Raw genomic sequence first — 16,764 nt, 5'->3', positions numbered from 1 at the left:
AACAAATGCAAAGAAAATTAATCTTTCTGTGACTTTGTTATTAGTGTATACAAACACTACTGATATCTGGGTATTCATTTTGTATCCTGACAGTTTACTGAATTCATTTATTTTAGTTTTTTGTTGGTGTCCTTAGAATTTTCTATGTATATTATTATGTCATCTGCAAATAGTGATAGTTTAAATTCTTCTCTACCAATGTGGATGTCATTTATTTTTCTTGTCTGAATACTGTGTCTAGGACTTCCACTACTCTGTTGAAAAGAAGTGGCAAAAGTAGACATCCTTGTCTTGTTCCTGACTTTAGAGGGAAAGTTCTCAGTCTTTCACCATTGAGCTTGAGGTTAGTTGTGGGGTTTTGATATATGGCCTTTGATATCTTAAGGTGTATTAGCTCTAACTCCATTTTATTGAGAGTTTTTTTTTTATTATGAATGTATGTTGAATCTTGTCAAATGCTTTCTCTGTATCTATTGTCATGACTGTATGATTCTTATCCTTTGTTTTGTTGGTATGGTATATAATGTTGATTACTTTGCAAATATTGAACCATTCATGTATTGTGGGAATAAATCCCACTTAATCGTGGTGAATGGTCTTTTTAATGTATTGTTCTTTGTCACTTGCCAATATTTTGCTGAGGTATTTTGCATCTATGCCCATCAGGGATACTGGCTATAGGTTTTTTTTGTTTGTTTGTTTGTTTGTTTTTTTTGTTTTGTTTTGTTTTTTTTTTTTGTGGTGTCTGTCTGGTTTTGGTATTATACTAATTATAGCCTTGTAAATTGTATTTGGATGTATTCCTTATGTTTTTTTGAATAGTTGGAGGAGAATAGGTATTAATTTTTCTTTAAATGTCTGGTATAATTCACTTGTGAATCCATTTGTTCCTGGTCTTTTGTTTTTTGGTAGTTTTTTGATTACCAATTCAATTTTATTACTTGTAATCAGACTGTTCAGACTTTCTTTTTTTTCCCTAGTTCAGTTTTAGAAGATTGCATGTTTCTAGAAAATAATCCATTTCTTCTAGGTTGACCTGTTTGTTGGCATACATTTGTTCATAGTATTCTCTTATAATCCTTTGTATTTCTGTGCTGATAATTGTTACTTTTTTCTCATTTGTGATTTTATTTATTTGGGTTCTTTCTCTTTTTTTTCTTGATGAGTCTGGCTAAACATTTGCCCATTTTGTTTATCTTTTCATAAAACCAGTTCTTGGTTTTATTGATTTTTTTTCTTTTATATTCTCTTTGTTATTTATTTCTGCTTTGATCTGTATTATTTCCTTTCTTCTACTTACCTTAGGCTTTTTTTGTTCTTTGTATTCTTGTTCCTAAGGCCTAAGGTTAGATTGTTTATTTCAGTTTTTTCTTGTTTCTTGAAGTAGTCCTGTTTGAATTTCTTTTCCTGTGTCTCAGAGATTTTGGACCATTGTGTTTTCACTTTTCATTTGTTTACATGTAATCTTTTATTTCTTCTTTGACAGCTTCATTGACCCACTGGTTGTTTATAATGTTGTTCAGTCTCCACATGTTTTACTTTTTCCAATTTTTTTCTTATGATTTATTTTTGGTTTCACCCAATTATGGTCAGAAAAGATACATGGTATGATTTCAATTTTTTTAAAATTTATTGAGGCTTGTTTTATGGCCTAATATATGATCTATTCTGAAGAATGTTCCATGTGCACTTGAAAAGACTATTTATTCCTTTGTTGTTGTTGTTTTATTGTATTTTGGGTGGAATGTTTTGTACATATCTGTTATGTCCATCAGGTTTAATGTGGAAACAGAATTTTGGAACAGATTATTTACTTGCTTTGGAAAGTATAAATTCAGAGAATTTTGTGGAGCCAGGTTACACATCACATATTCCATTCATTTAGGAAAAGGAAAAAGGAAAGCTCACATTGATTTTGTTACCCTGATGTGGATGGTGAAAATAAAGAAAGAGTGACATTGACTGCATTTTTCCATGTAAAATAAATATTTCTTTTCTTTTGAAGAATTCCAGTAAAACTGATTAATAGTTATTCACATTTTATTAATTTGAGCCTTCAGGTCTTCTGCCCTCACCTCACCAACCTCATCCCTGAATATTATCAGCTGTCTCTTATTTAACAAAAGTTTGAGTTCCTACCTAAACATTAACCATATTGTTAATATAAATACTATCTGAGCATAATTACCTTTAAACATCTCCATTGATATATAATCCACATACAGCAAATTCACCCATTTAAAGTGTACAATGCAACGGTTTTTAGTATATTCTTAACCTTGCACAGCCATCACTATAACTTAAGTTTCGAACATTTTATCACACAACAAATAAACCCCGTATGCATTAGCAGTCACTGCCAATCTCCCACTCCCTCCACCTTATGCAACCACTAATCTATTTTATCTATCTATGCATTTAATTATTTTGAACATTTATATAAATAGAATCACAAAATATGTGGTCTTTTGTCACTGGCTGCATCTAAGTACCATGCTTTTGAGATTCATCATGTTGCAGTTTGCATTAGTACTTCATTTTTTTATTGTCAAATAATATCCATTGTATGGATATAACTACATTTTGTTTAACCTTTAATCAGTTGATAGACACTTGGGTTGTTTCCACTTTTTGGCTATTATGCATAATGAATATTTGTGATATTTTTTTTGTTTGAGCACCTATTTTTAGTTATTTTGTATATGTATACATATATATGTATATATACATATACATATATGTGCATATGTTATATATACATATATGTGCATATATGTATATATATGTGCATATATGTCATATGACTGGAGGGATTTAAGACAGCAGAGTAGTATAGGGACCCTGAGTTTGTCTTATCCCTGAAACACAACTATATCAGCATTAAACTATTTTGGACACCTAGGAAATTCATCTGAACATTAATGCAATAATCTGCATAATTTGAGTCAGAGATCTTGGCAGGTACGTGATGCAGAGAGATAAAGGCGGGGGGAGTGAAGAGCAGCAGTGCCACTGTGGTTAGGGAGCTATTTTTGCAGAGAGGGGACAGAGAGAGAAAGAGAAAGGCGAAGACAGTGCAATGTTTTGGGACTGCACAAGAAAAGCACTCCCCCTGAAAGTAGCTGCAGAGAAAGAGAGAGAGAAAGACTGAAAACACAGAAGACACGAAATCTGTTCCCCAAAATCATGGGCAAGGAAAAGCGAGAGGATTTCAATACCACCAGTTTTATATAAATAGTGAAGCACAAGGAGAGTCTGAGGTTTCAGAGCTCAGTGCCTATCAGTATTCTGGCAAGGAAGCAAGATGATTCCCCAGGAGCAGGCAGTACAGTCTGAGGGGTCCATGTGCCACACAGGGAGAAGCAGTTCTCCTGCTTGCAGTGCATTTAGTAGAGGTGATACAGCCTCCCCATGGGCAAAAATCCCAGTAGACCCGAGAGCTGCCATGTTTACTGATATTGGAGCAAAGATGCCAGATGAGTGCATCAAAATCTGGCACCTGCGGTATGTTGTGATTTACCACAAACTCTATCTGCCACTATGCAATCATGCAGATGTTTTCTGGGACAAGTCAGTACCCAGTCGTTGCTCAGCAAGACCCTTCTCCAGAGAATCAGGGTGAGTCCAAACTGCAGGGGTCTCTGAAATGTGGGGTTTTGAAACACAGCCCCATCTGAGATAAAATTCTAGAGGGAGGCACCTCCTGGCAGTCAGACTGCTTAAACACACAGTAAAGACAAGGAGTTGACAGAAGCCTGAGACAGGGGTAATTGATAGCACATTTGTAAAGGTAGAAATTCCCCCTCTGGAGGCTAGAGAGTGGGGTGAAGGCATTTTCACCTCTAGCACACTCACACTGATCTACCCCAGTATGCTAAGCAGGAGAACAGAGCTGTTACACTAAGCCCTGCCCACCTGTGCCCTCCAGGCACATCCCCCAGAAGATCAGCAAAAATCCTTATCACCCACTTACCACCCACTGTGGACCATAGTGTGCTGCAAAGTTGCAATTCTGGGGGAAACTGGATCTAGCTTCATTTGGGTTTCATTTTGTTTATTAATTTGTTTGTTTCTGTGCTACAGTTTTTATGTTGTGTTCTTTTTGTTTTTTTTCTTTTCTTTTTCTTTCTTGGACACAGAAAGAGCAAATTTTTTATTCTACTTTGTTTTCTTTATTTTATTATATTCTATTTTATTATTTAAATTTGTTTTTAATTTTTAATTTTTTTTAAGTTTTTTTTTATTTCTTTTCTGTTTTTTCTCTTTTCTATAAAGCTTCTCCCAACAAGAAGACTGAAACACACCTAGGATTTAACTGCCTTTATTTGACTTTTGGTTTTTTTTTCGTTTTCAATTTTTATGTTTAATTTTATTTTACTATTTTTTTCTTCCTCCAAAATGAAAAGATTGAAAAATTCACCTCCCCAATGAAGAACAGAAAGAAATGACAATGAAAAGATGCAGAAATTCAACTCCCCAAAAAAGAAAAGAAAGAAATGACAACTAGGGATTTGATCAACACAGATACAAGTAAGATGTCTGAACTAGAAATTTAAAATCACGAATACAAGAATAGTAATTGGGATTGAAAAAAGCATAGAAGACACCAGAGAATCCCTTTCTGAAGAGATAAAAGAACTAAAGTCTAGTCAGGCCAATTTATAAAATGCTATATCCGAGATGAAATCTCAAATGGATGCCATGATGGTGAAGATGGATGAACTATAGCAGGGAATCAATGATATAGAAGATAAAATTATGAAGAATAATGAAGATGGAAAAAAAAGAAATGTCTTAAATACACAACCCAACTTTACACCAAAGGGATCTGGAAAAAGAACAGCAAATAAACACCAAAACCAGGAGAAGAAGGGAAATCATAAAGATTAGAGCAGAAATAAATGATATTAAAAAAAAAACAACAGTAGAACAAATCAATGAAAGCAGGAGCTGGTGTTTTAAATTTTTTTTTAATGCTTATTTATTTTTGATACAGAGACAGAGCATGAACAGGGGAGGGGCAAAGAGAGAGGGAGACACAGAATCTGAAGCAGGCTTCAAGCTCCAAGGGGTCAGCACAGAGCCCAGTGTAGGGCTCAAACTCACAAACTGTGAGATCATGACCTTAGCCGAAGTCGGATGCTTAACTGACTGAGTCACCCGGGCGCCCAGGAGCTGGTGTTTTAAAGAATTAACAAATTTGAGAAACCCTTATCCAGATTTCTCAAAATGAAAAAGGGAAGAACCCAAATAAATAAAATCATGAATGAAAGAGGAGAGATTACAACCAACACAATGGAAATACAAAGAATTATGAGACTATTATGAACAATTATATACCAACAAATTGGTCAATTGGGAAGCAATGGATAAATTCCTAGAAGCATATAAACTACCAAAACTGAAACAAGAAGAAATAAAAAAAAATATGAACAGACTCATAACCAGTAAAGAAGTTGAATCAGTAATCAAAAATCTCCCAACAAACAAGAGTCCTGGGTCAGATGGCTTCCAAGGGGAATTCTACCAAACATTTAAAGAATTCTTTTGAAGCTGTTACAAGAAATATGAATGGAAGGAAAATTTCCAAACTCTTTCTATAAAGCTAGGATTACCTTGATTCAAAACCAGACTATGAACCCCCTAAAAAGGAGAATTACAGACCAATTTCCCTAATAAACATAGATGCAAAAATTCTCAACAAGATACTAGCAAATTGAATTTAACAATACATTAAAAGAATTATTCACCAAGATCAAGGGGGATTTATTCCTTAGCTGCAGGGTTGTTCAATATCCACAAATCAATCAACATGATATACCACATTAATAAAAAAAGAAAGACCACACGATCCTTTCAATAGATGCATGAAAAGCATTTGACAACATACAGCATCCTTTCTTGATAAAAACTTTCTTGAGATGTCCACTCTCACCATTGTTGTTCAACATAGTGTTGGAATCCTCAGCAATCAGACAAGAAAAAGAAATAAAAGACATCAAAATCAGCAAGGAAGAAGACAAGCTTTCACTCTTCACAGACAACATGATGTTACACATGGAAAGCCCAAAGATTCCACCAAAAACCTAATAGAATGGATAGATGAATTATGCAACATTGGAGGATATAAAATCAATGTACAGAAATTGGTTGCATTCTTATGCACCAATAATGAAGTAGCAGAAAGATAAATCAAGGAATCAATCCTATTTACCATTGCACCCAAAACCATAAAATTCCTAGGAATAAACCTAACCAAAGTGGTAAAAGATCTGTATGATGAAAACTATAGTAATCTTATGAAATAAATTGAGGAAGACACAAAGAAATGGAAAAACATTCCACGTTCATGGATTGGAAGAACTGATACTGTCAAAATGTCTATACTACCCAAAGCAATCAACACGTTCAATGTAATCCCTATCAAAAAGGCACCAGAATTTTTCACAGAGATAGGACAATTCTAAAATTTGAATGGGATTAGAAAAGACTCAGAATAGCCAAAGTAATATTGAAAAAGAAAATCAAAGTAGGAGGCATCACAATTCTAGACTTTAAGTTATATTACAAAGCTGTAGTAATCAAAACAGTGAGGTACTGACACAAAAACAGACATGTTCATCAATGGAGCAGAATAGAAAACCCAGAAATGGATCCACAACTTTATGGTCTATTCTTCAACAAGGCAGAAAACAATATGCAATGGGAAAAAAGTCTCTTCTACAAATGCTCTTGGGAGAACTGGACAGTGACCTGCAGAATAATGAAACTGGACCACCCTCTTAGACCATACACAAAAATAAATTGAAAATGGATGAAAGACCTAAATGTGAGACAGAAAACCATCAAAATCCTAGAGGAGAACACAGGCAGCAACCTCTTTGACCTTGGCCATGGCACCTTTCTACTATAGATGTCTCCAGACACTGGGGAAATAAAAGCAAAAATGAACTATTGGGACCTCATTAAGATAAAAAACTTCTGCACAATGAAGGAAACAATTAACAAAAGTAAAAGGTAACCTATGTAATAGGCAAAGATATTCACAAGTGACATATCAGATAAAAAGCTAATATTCAAAATCTATAAAGATCTTGTCAAAGTCAACACCCAAAAAACAAATAACCCAGTTAAGAAATGGACAAAGACATGAAGGGTCACTTTTCCAAAGAAGACATACAAATGGCTAACAGATACATGAAAAACTGGTCAACATCACTCATCATCAGGGAAATTAAAATCAAAACCAAAATGAAATACCACATCACACCCATAAAAATAGCTAAAATTAACAACTCAGGAAACAACAGATGTTGTTGAGGATGTGGAGAAAGGGGAAACTTCTTACACTTTTGGTGGGAATATAAACTGCTGCATCCATTCTGGACAAAGTGTGGAGGTTCCTCAGAAAATTAAAGAAAGAACTACCAGCAATTTTACTGCTAGGTATTTATCCAAAAGATACAAAAATACTCAAAGGAGCACATACACCTCAATATTTATAGCAGCACTATTAACAATGGCCAAATTATGAAAAGAGCCCAAATGTCCATTGACTAAAGAATGAATAAAGAAGATGTATACATATAATATGGAATATTACTGTCATCAAAAAGAATGAAATCTTTTTGAAATCAGAAATTTTGCCAGTTGCAATGACATAAATGGAACTAGAGTGCTTTATGCTAAGTGAAATAAGCCAGTTAGAGAAAGAAAAATACCATATTGTTTCTCTCATATGTGGAATTTAAGAAACAAAGTAGATGAACATAGGGGAAGGGAAGGAAAAATAAAATAAGATAAAAATAGAGAGGAAGGTAAATCATAAGAGACTCTTAACTACAGAGAACAAACTGAAGGTTGCTGAAGGGGAGGTGGGGGGGTGGGCCAAATGGGTGATAGGCATTAAGGAGTGCACTTGTTGAGATGAGCACTGTGTGTTATATGTAAATGATGAAACACTAAATTCTATTCCTGAAAACAATACTACATTATATGTTAACTAACTTGAATTTAAATAAAATCTTGGAAGAAAAAAAATTGAAGGTGAAGTATGAAACCATTTAAGTGTTGATTTGGAATTATTACACAGAAAAACCTTGGTTTTTGAGCATAATTCATTCTGAAAACATGCTTGTAATCAAAAGCACTTGTATAGAAAGCAAATTTCAACAACTGTTGGCTCAGTTGTGATCATGTGGCATTTGGCATCACGTACTACTTGCATTGCAACATTACTCATTTATCAAGTTAAAATTTATTAGAAATGTTTTCTCTCCTTGCAGAACACTCACAGAACAAGTTACTTGCAATCCAAGATTCTATTGTATTTGTTTTTTCAGGAACTAACTGGGTTACATATATAACTGATACTTGGCCATGATTTCATTTTCCTTTAAAGTTCTTATGAGAATATGTCAGATATTTTCTATTCTGAGACTTTTCTAGGAAAACCTTTTTGTTTTTATGGTAATGAATATATTCCTTTAAAACTTTCTTTGAAAAACTAAAGTGTATTTTTTACATTTTTACTGTCAGTTTTAAATTGTGTTCACATGTGTTCAACAGTTAATTTAGTATGAATTTCTTCAATTAAAGCAGTATAATTTAAAACAGAAAATTTATATTTCTATTTGTATGAAAAGTATAGTACATTTTATACTCGTGATGCTTATGAATCGTAGTTACTATATTTGACATTATTTTCTAGTTACTATTCATTATTTCATGTGAACTACACACATTTGATCCCCTGTTACATCCAATGCCACATTATTTATTTATTTATTTTTTTAATGTTTTTTTTTAACGTTTATTTATTTTTGAGACAGAGAGAGACAGAGCATGAACGGGGGAGGGTCCGAGAGAGAGAGACACAGAATCTGAAACAGGCTCCAGGCTCTGAGCTGTCAGCACAGAGCCCGACGCTGGGCTCGAACGCATGGACCCTGAGATTATAACCTGAGCTGAAGTTGTCCGCTTAACCGACTCAGCCACCCAGGCGCCCCCCAATGCCACATTTATCACAGTTTGGTATGTATCCACTGGAAGACATATTTTTTTCTGCATAAAACCACACACACCAAATATCAAATATATAACTTTGCTAAAATTATATTATGAATTAATCAGTTTGCAAAAGGAAAAAGGTATTAAACTCATTTGTACAGTCAAATAAACAAAGAGAAGTTTGATCTTGATAAATGTTTAACAATGTTTTTTACACATCTTTGTAAAATGTTCACTATGTAACAAAGAAATGATTGTAAAGCAAAATTGAAATTGTAAAAGCCCCCATGTTAGTGATTGCAAATGAATCTAGATATCAATTAACCTTATGAAGCTCTCATATTTTTTTTAATTAAAAGTAACCAATGTATATGGAAGTATATGCAGATCTACCTTGGTAAACATATTTTGTATCATCACTGCACATTCATTCCATCTTCAGGAATTTCAGAATCTCTTTGTTCTCCTTTGCCTTATGAAACATTTCAAAATCCTAAAAGGAATTAAAATTAACTTGTAACATCAATGCTGATAATTTCACTTATGAAACAATTAAATTCAAGTGTCAAGGTCAGTTTACTAATTATCTTGCCTGGGCCTTTGCAAATGTCTACCAGCTAAGTTAGTTAAAAGAATTTCCCCAAGGTATCACTTATTTCATCCTATAACGTATGGTGAAAAATACTGTGTATCTCCAAACAAGCTGCATGATATACTTTCCTTTTATGATATTTTTCATAATGAAGTACACATTGCCTTATCTTCAGGAACACAATTAAGTTATTATGTAAATGAAAAAAATCTCACCCTCACAGTCCGTAAATGTATTGTTTCCCCATTTAAATAATCTTAAAATATGAAATAAAAATAAAATAAAAATGGAAATTTACTCTTACCCCACAATATTCTTGGCCATTGAATATCTGAGGTGGCAGAACCCTAGGGGTAGAAACTTTAGTCCTCATTTCCTGAAGTATTTTCAAACTCACAGAAATATCTATTAATTCATATTTTATTTTGTAAGTATCTAAAATTCTGGTAACTTCTTCCTGTCTCTGCTTCACCTAGATAGACAAAGATATAAAGAGATGGAAAGATGTTAATCAACTGGCCCCAATGTTTTATGTTTTATTTTTATTTTCCCTATCCATTATGCTATGGTAGGGTAATAGCTTTTAATGGTGTGATTTTTTTGAGCAGCAAAATTAGGTAATTTTATTGTGATAAACACATACACATACACACATATATAGTATATATGTTTAATATGTATATGAAGAAATACAGTAAGGTGTCAGTGGGAGTTAAAAATGTCTAATGGGGTATAAATATTTACCATATTGATTTCAAACTGCATATGAAATGGTATGAGCATTCTGCTAACAGTTGAAGCACACATTTCAGCTCATCGCTGCATTAATTTATGCTAATAGCTATGGTAGCCCTGTGTAGGAAATGAATAGGATACCAGGTTTTTACATTTAAAAGAACAAACTGCATGTTCTTAACAATAATCGGAGACTATGCCTAAGTGAGGAGATAAAATCTACAGAATGAGAAAATAAATCAGAGGATTAAGATTTACAAAAACTGTGAGTGAATAAAAGTGATCAGTTCTTGCTATGTCCTCCTATATGAACTTTACATATCTGTTATCTGTTATAAAAGGCTGTATATCCACCCCCATTGTCTTTTCCCCTGAAACATTACTACCAAAGTATAATTGTAATAATTGGTTATCTTTTAAACATAGTGTAGGGGCACCTGGGTGGCTTGGTTAAGCGTTTGACTTTGGCTCAGGTCATGATCTTGCGGTTCATGAGTTCAAGCCCCATGTCAGGCCCTGTGCTGACAGCTCAGATCCTGGACCCTGCTTCAGATTCTGTGTCTCCCTCTCTCTCTGCCCCTCCCCTGCTCATGCTCTGTCTGTCTGTCTCTCTCAAATATAAAATAAAATATAAAAAAAATTAAATAGTTTATAAGTACATTTTTTGTTAATAACTGTAACATAAATGTTAAAATTTGAGTTTTCTACATTTTCACATGACAATCTTGGGCAATTTTGCCACATAAAATCTGTGATGCCAGAATAAGAAAACATATGTAAAATCAATTTGACAAGTACAAACCCCAGTTTATTCAATTATGACTTCTGTGAAAGTGGATGGCAGATGGTTTTTTGTTTGATGACTTAAAAATATAATCCAGTCAGGCTTAGAAAACCTTGTCTATTTCCAACTGATAGTGGAGAAGTTTCTGAAATTCCATCATGCAACATTTCTACTTTCTGAGGCTCATTAGTCTTCGAAATTGCAAAAGCATGATTCATGTGACTTAAGTCACATTTTTATAGTGTTTTTTTCAAAACTCTTTTTAGAGGAACCACATTATGAAAACAGTTGTTTAGACTAGTGCTAATCTGAGTGTGATATATAAGACCAGCATCATCAGCCTTATCCCACCCCAAAACTATAGAATTTGGGAATGGTTCTCAGGAATGTTTTAACAAGCCCTCCAGATGATTTTTATGTTACAGTTTGAGAGACACAGACCAACAGTTGGGTGAATCTTCTGCTGCATCCATTATGGTCCTTAATGATTTCAAATCATTCCCTCTTATAGAATCTTAGTACCATATCCAATAACATAAATTACAATGTTAAAAATAGTCAAAAGGTCCATAATTTTCGTTTTAAAACTGCTTCTTGTTATTGTTGTTTCTTAGTACCCAGGTGAAATCCTTAGTTGTTCAGGCTTTATGCAGAAGCAATGCACTATTTCTAGGCTGAGATAAAATCTCATTGCTCCTTGCATCTATCATGGTGCCTAACACACCGAAGGAGTGTGATGAATGTTTGTTGGCCATTTATAATCCATTCTAAATTCTTCAGTTTTCATGCTTTTCCAAAAACTTTGCAGAATGAGGTTCTTAGACATATAACATTCCTTGTATAGCTGAGCTGTGATAACCATTAGCCAGCCACATGTGACTATTGAGAACTTGAAGTGTGGCTAGTCCAAAATGAAATGTTCTGTAAGTACAAAATACATACTGGATTTTGAGGACTTAATATGGAAATACATAACACCTCTTTTTAAATATTGGTTATATGTTGCAATGATAACATTTTGTAAATTTTGTGTTAAATAAAATATATTAAAATCAATCTCAACTCTTTTTTTAAGTCATTACTAGAAAATTTTAAATTACACATGTGGCTCACAATATATTGTTGTTTGAAACCACCGTTCTACAATATTTCCTACAACATGGTCAAAATAGTTCATCTAAACTGTAACCTAAGACATGTCTGATCTATGCAAATACATATTCTTCTTAGAAATTAAGTTTGTCTTTTTGAGGTTATCCAATCTTCTCTGAGGATTTTGGCCATTTACTCACTGGCATTTTCCCTCTCCTATCCTAAACAGTGTTCTTTAGCTCTTCCATCTCCCATCCTAAACATCCTAAAGAAAAAGGTTCTTTATCTCTTCCACTTGAAACATATGCAAAATTACTGGAAATACTAAAGTTGGCTGAACTCAGGACCCAGAAACCTCTCAAAGCAGTCAGTTCTTAGAGCACAACCAGGGTGAGGGCAATAACCACATTCTCTGTTGTCCACTGCACCTCCCATTCCTGAAAACCTAGAGACGAAGGAGCTGACAAGAAGACAAGAAGGAGATGGTAATGCCCTAGCACAATCCTGAAGTCCCCAACTAGAATGTCTTCACTCTAGTCTTTTTTGCCTGCTAAGGCTCTTTTCTTTCCACTCACCTCTCTAGACCCTGACACGCTGGTGTAATAGACTTTAATGGAGCTCATTGTTTCCACTTAAAGGCTACTTTGCAGAAGTAACCCAGAGTCAGTCACTTCATTACCGCCTAAGGCTGAGCTAATAGAAGTCCCAAAACCTGGCTGTGCCTTTTCTCAGACTGTTGCTAAGAGCCTTGGCCTGTACACTCCGGATTGGTTGGGGAAGTAGTGCCCTTGTGACGCAGGAACACTGGAGCGTCGTGACTGCCAGCCTGGGGGAGAGGGCATGAACTCTGGGGTGATAAACTTCTGTTAAGGCCTCTTTTCTCCCCTCATCGGCCGGGGAGGCACAGGGGAGGACTGGATGGAAGAATTAGTGGACTCTGTATTCCTGCTACTCATTCTCCCATCTCCCTGCTTGGGGATGGTGGTAAACATGAGCTGTTTTGTCTGGCAACCACAGCCGCAAATGAAGGGCTGAGACACCTGAGGGAGAAAATGATCAAAATACAATGTTATAGCAAATAAAGAGATATATTAAAACTTGTATTCCTTAAATTTGTAGTGACAGAGCAAGTGGTGCCAATGCTTACTTGGACAGGAAGGGACGGGACCACCATAGCAACCTTTGATGCTTTTTTTCTTAGCTTGGGGAGGTGACTACTCTCCCACTCCCGTGTTCCTCCCTTCCTGAAGACAGCAAGCTTTCCTATGATTTGATCTTTTGGTTTATGTAATAGTGGGTTCAATAGTCGCTGACTCTCCTAGCACTTCCTCCCTACACCTGCTATAAAAAAATGACTTCGTGCTTTAATGTCTACTTCTTCAATACATTCGTAGCTCATTATTCTAGCCTTTATTTTCAAGTAGTTGAAGATAGTGATAATGTTTGCAGGATTTCTTTGGTTTGCCAAAATTGAGCAATGGAAATTGACAGTAAAGAACTAAAGAATTTTAGCACCAGTTTTTCTGCTAAGCAAATTTGGATTCCATGGTTCTACCACTTGATAACTATAGATCTTGAGCAAATTACTTCCTTCTGAATGTCAATTTCTCAATCATTAGTGTATAAATGTGAATAGTGACACCTACATGACAGCATCATTATCAGGATTAAATGAACTGAGTATGTAAAAGCGTTTGGCACATGGTCTGACATGTCGTTAGTTCAGAAAATTATAATTATTATTTAAAAAATAATGGTTTTTTTTTGAGAGAGAGAGAGACAGAGTGCAAGCAGAGGAGGGGCAGAGAAAGAGGGAGACAAAGAATCTGAAGCAGGCTTCAGGCTCTGAGCTGTCAGCGCCCCTGACATGGGGCTCTAACTCAGGAAGTGTGAGATCATGACCTTAGCAAAAGATGGATGCTTAACCACCTGAACCACCCAAGTGCCCCTATAATAATTGTTATTGGTAAGTATCTGACTGCTTGCATGATGTTTGGGAACAAGCATATCAATATGAATAAGAGGAAGCGTTTACCTTCAAGTTACTCACAGAGTGATAACTGATAAAGTAAGATAAATGCAATGTACAGAAATCTAAATCAGGCTAGGTGGGTCAAGGCAGGTATCCCTAAAGAAGTGAGAGCTAAACTGAAACCTGAATGATGTGTAGTATGCCAAGAAATTATAATAATAAAGAAGTTTTAGGTAGAAGGAACAGTCGTGAAGCAATGTGGTAATTGGAGCTTTGGGAGCAAGTGGAGGAATAGAAACTGAGGAAATAAATAGGAAAAAGCACATAGGCCTTCAGGTTTCATGTTAGATTTTGACGTATAGTCTTTTCAAGGCTGTTTCTTCTTTTATAAATATGTGGAAAATCTTAACTTGCAAATTTACTGTGAAGATTAAATAAGTTGGAGATGTTGCCTAAGGACATCTTTCACTTATGAAGCACTCAATAAATTATATCTATTATTAATCCATGGATGATTAGACAGCTCTGAAGCATTTAGCTCTTCGTGTGAAAGGTGGATCAATCTAGAATATAAAGTGGACTTAAAAGGGGGAAAGACTGGAAGCACTTGCAGCAATACAAAAATAAAATGACAATAGTGAAAGGGAAAGATATTTAGGACAGGGGACTGCTAGAATTTGGATATAAGAGAAAGAGGCAAAGGAGATGGATATAACCAATGAAGGAGTGTAGGTTAGGAACAATTTGAGATCTACATTTTCTTTTGATATTTCTTTGTGATAGCAGTGGTATAAAATCTAATTTTTTTATTGTTTTCATTATCTTTCTGGTGTGAGATTGTGACTTATTTTCTCATTTTGCTGTGAGCTCTTACTTTGGTGTCAAGCTAAATTAATGCACTATTTCTTATAATAGGTTATCTTTGACAACCTAAAGTAAATTGGTTGGTATGACATACAAAATTTGAATTAACCTATTATATAGGATGTTTTTGATAATTATTTTGAAGTAATTATTTAAAAAAAACCTGTATTGATAATTGTAACTGAAAGTATCATCTATGTAGATGTTTGTTTATGCTTCCCTGTCTACTTGGGCAGTTTGTATCTGAGTTCAAATCATTCTCAAGAATGGGACAGAAACTTGTGGGACTGGAAAAAATATATTCTAAGGAAATTTGTATACTTTTTCTTGACCTTTTATATATGTGACTATTTATTTATTTAATTACTTATTTTTTACTTGCAGCAAGAATTACTATCAAAGTCCACTCATTGGCGCAAAGACCCTTGTGGTGTTACCAAAAGACTTGCCCCTGTAATTCTGAGTTCATCAGCTAGCCAGTGGCCTCAACTCCAAGCTCTAACAATGTGCATGACTTATTGATCATACAAATAATACATGAATTCATGTACATTTTATAAGTCAAACCACATAGAAATATAGAGAGTAAAAATTAAAATTACACTATCACCTTCTTTTTAAAATCCTCCTCCCAGAGGAAACCACTATTAACAGTTTGATTTGTATCATTTTTCACAAACATGATGACATTTATTAAGTCAGTTATAAGGGATAAAAAGCCACTTATAACATGAAAGTTAAGTACACAGTCTACTTTTTAAAAAAATATGGAATGCTTCATCAGTTTGCATGTCATCCTTGCACAAAGGCCATGCTAATGTTTTCTGTTTTGTTCTGATTTTAGTATATGCACCGCCAAAGTGAGCATTATTACACAGGCTTTGAAGTGAGGCTTCTTGGGTTCAATCCCAGACTCTACCACTTACAACTGTGTAATATAGTGCATCCTATATAACTTCTCTGTGCCTCCATTTTCTCATGGGTGAAATGGAAATTATAATATCTGTTTTATAGAGATATTATGAGGGTTATACTACTTAGTGTATGTGAAGTATTAGAAAAATGCCCGGCACATATACATGATGGAATCATATTGTATATGCTGTTCTGCAACTTCCATTCCATTAGTACAGATAAAGGCAATACAGTGTACTGATTAAGTAAGTGGATTCTAAATCCAATTGCCTGGTGCAAATACTAGTTCTACCATTTACTATGTTTGTGAACTTCAACAAGTATATAAACTTTTTCTGTCTTTGTTTCCTTTGTAAAATTCAAATAAGAGCTTCTGTATTTTTAAGTTTTATTTGAATTCCAGTTAGTTAACATAAAGTGTAATATTAGGTTCCAGTGTACAATGTAGTGATTGTACTTCATCACTTCCACACAACACCCAGTGCTCATCACAACAAGTACACGCCTTAATCATCATCACCTATTTAACACATCCTCCCATGCACCTCCATTCTGGTAACCCTCATTTTGTTCTCTATAATTAAGAATCTGTTTCTTGGTTTGCCTCTTTTTTTTTTGTCCCTCTGCTTATTCATTTTGCTTCTTAAATTCCATATATGAATGAAATCATGGTATTTGTCTTTGACTGACTTATTTCACTCAGCATAATACTCTCTAGCTCCATCCATGTCATTCCAAAAGGCAAGATTTAATTCTTTTGTATGGTTCTGTAATATCCCAGTGTGTGTGTGTGTGTCTGTG

General features: G+C 34.6%; 1 protein-coding gene, 1 non-coding gene and 1 pseudogene across 4 annotated transcripts in view; all 3 read right to left on the bottom strand.

Moving 5' to 3' along the window:
* The window catches only part of LOC145714348 (SH3 domain-binding glutamic acid-rich-like protein 3), a 38,866-nt gene extending 25,931 nt beyond the window's left edge, over positions 1–12,935 (bottom strand). For all 3 annotated transcript variants that reach the window (XM_081793814.1, XM_081793816.1, XM_081793815.1), the window contains exons 1-3: positions 12,788–12,935; positions 9,906–10,073; positions 9,403–9,502 (exon numbers count right to left, since the gene is read on the bottom strand). In XM_081793814.1, the coding sequence (XP_081649940.1) occupies positions 9,437–9,502; positions 9,906–10,073; positions 12,788–12,835 (282 nt within the window). In that variant the 5' untranslated portion in view covers positions 12,836–12,935 and the 3' untranslated portion in view covers positions 9,403–9,436. The remainder of the gene's footprint in view (positions 1–9,402; positions 9,503–9,905; positions 10,074–12,787) is intronic.
* Positions 12,936–15,424: 2,489 nt separating this feature from the next.
* LOC145714766 (small nucleolar RNA SNORA62/SNORA6 family) lies at positions 15,425–15,561 on the bottom strand (annotated as a pseudogene).
* A 248-nt stretch (positions 15,562–15,809) lies between these two features.
* On the bottom strand, positions 15,810–15,914 carry LOC145714728 (U6 spliceosomal RNA). Its single transcript, XR_014136945.1, has one exon. It is a non-coding gene; the product is annotated as a U6 spliceosomal RNA (small nuclear RNA).
* Between the last annotated feature and the right edge of the window lie 850 nt (positions 15,915–16,764).

Source organism: Panthera onca, chromosome X, assembly GCF_046562875.1.
Source record: "Panthera onca isolate mPanOnc1 chromosome X, mPanOnc1 haplotype 2, whole genome shotgun sequence".
Taxonomy (NCBI): domain Eukaryota; kingdom Metazoa; phylum Chordata; class Mammalia; order Carnivora; family Felidae; genus Panthera; species Panthera onca.
The sequence above is the reverse complement of the archived record's forward strand: the minus strand, read 5'-3'. Positions and strand labels throughout refer to the sequence as shown.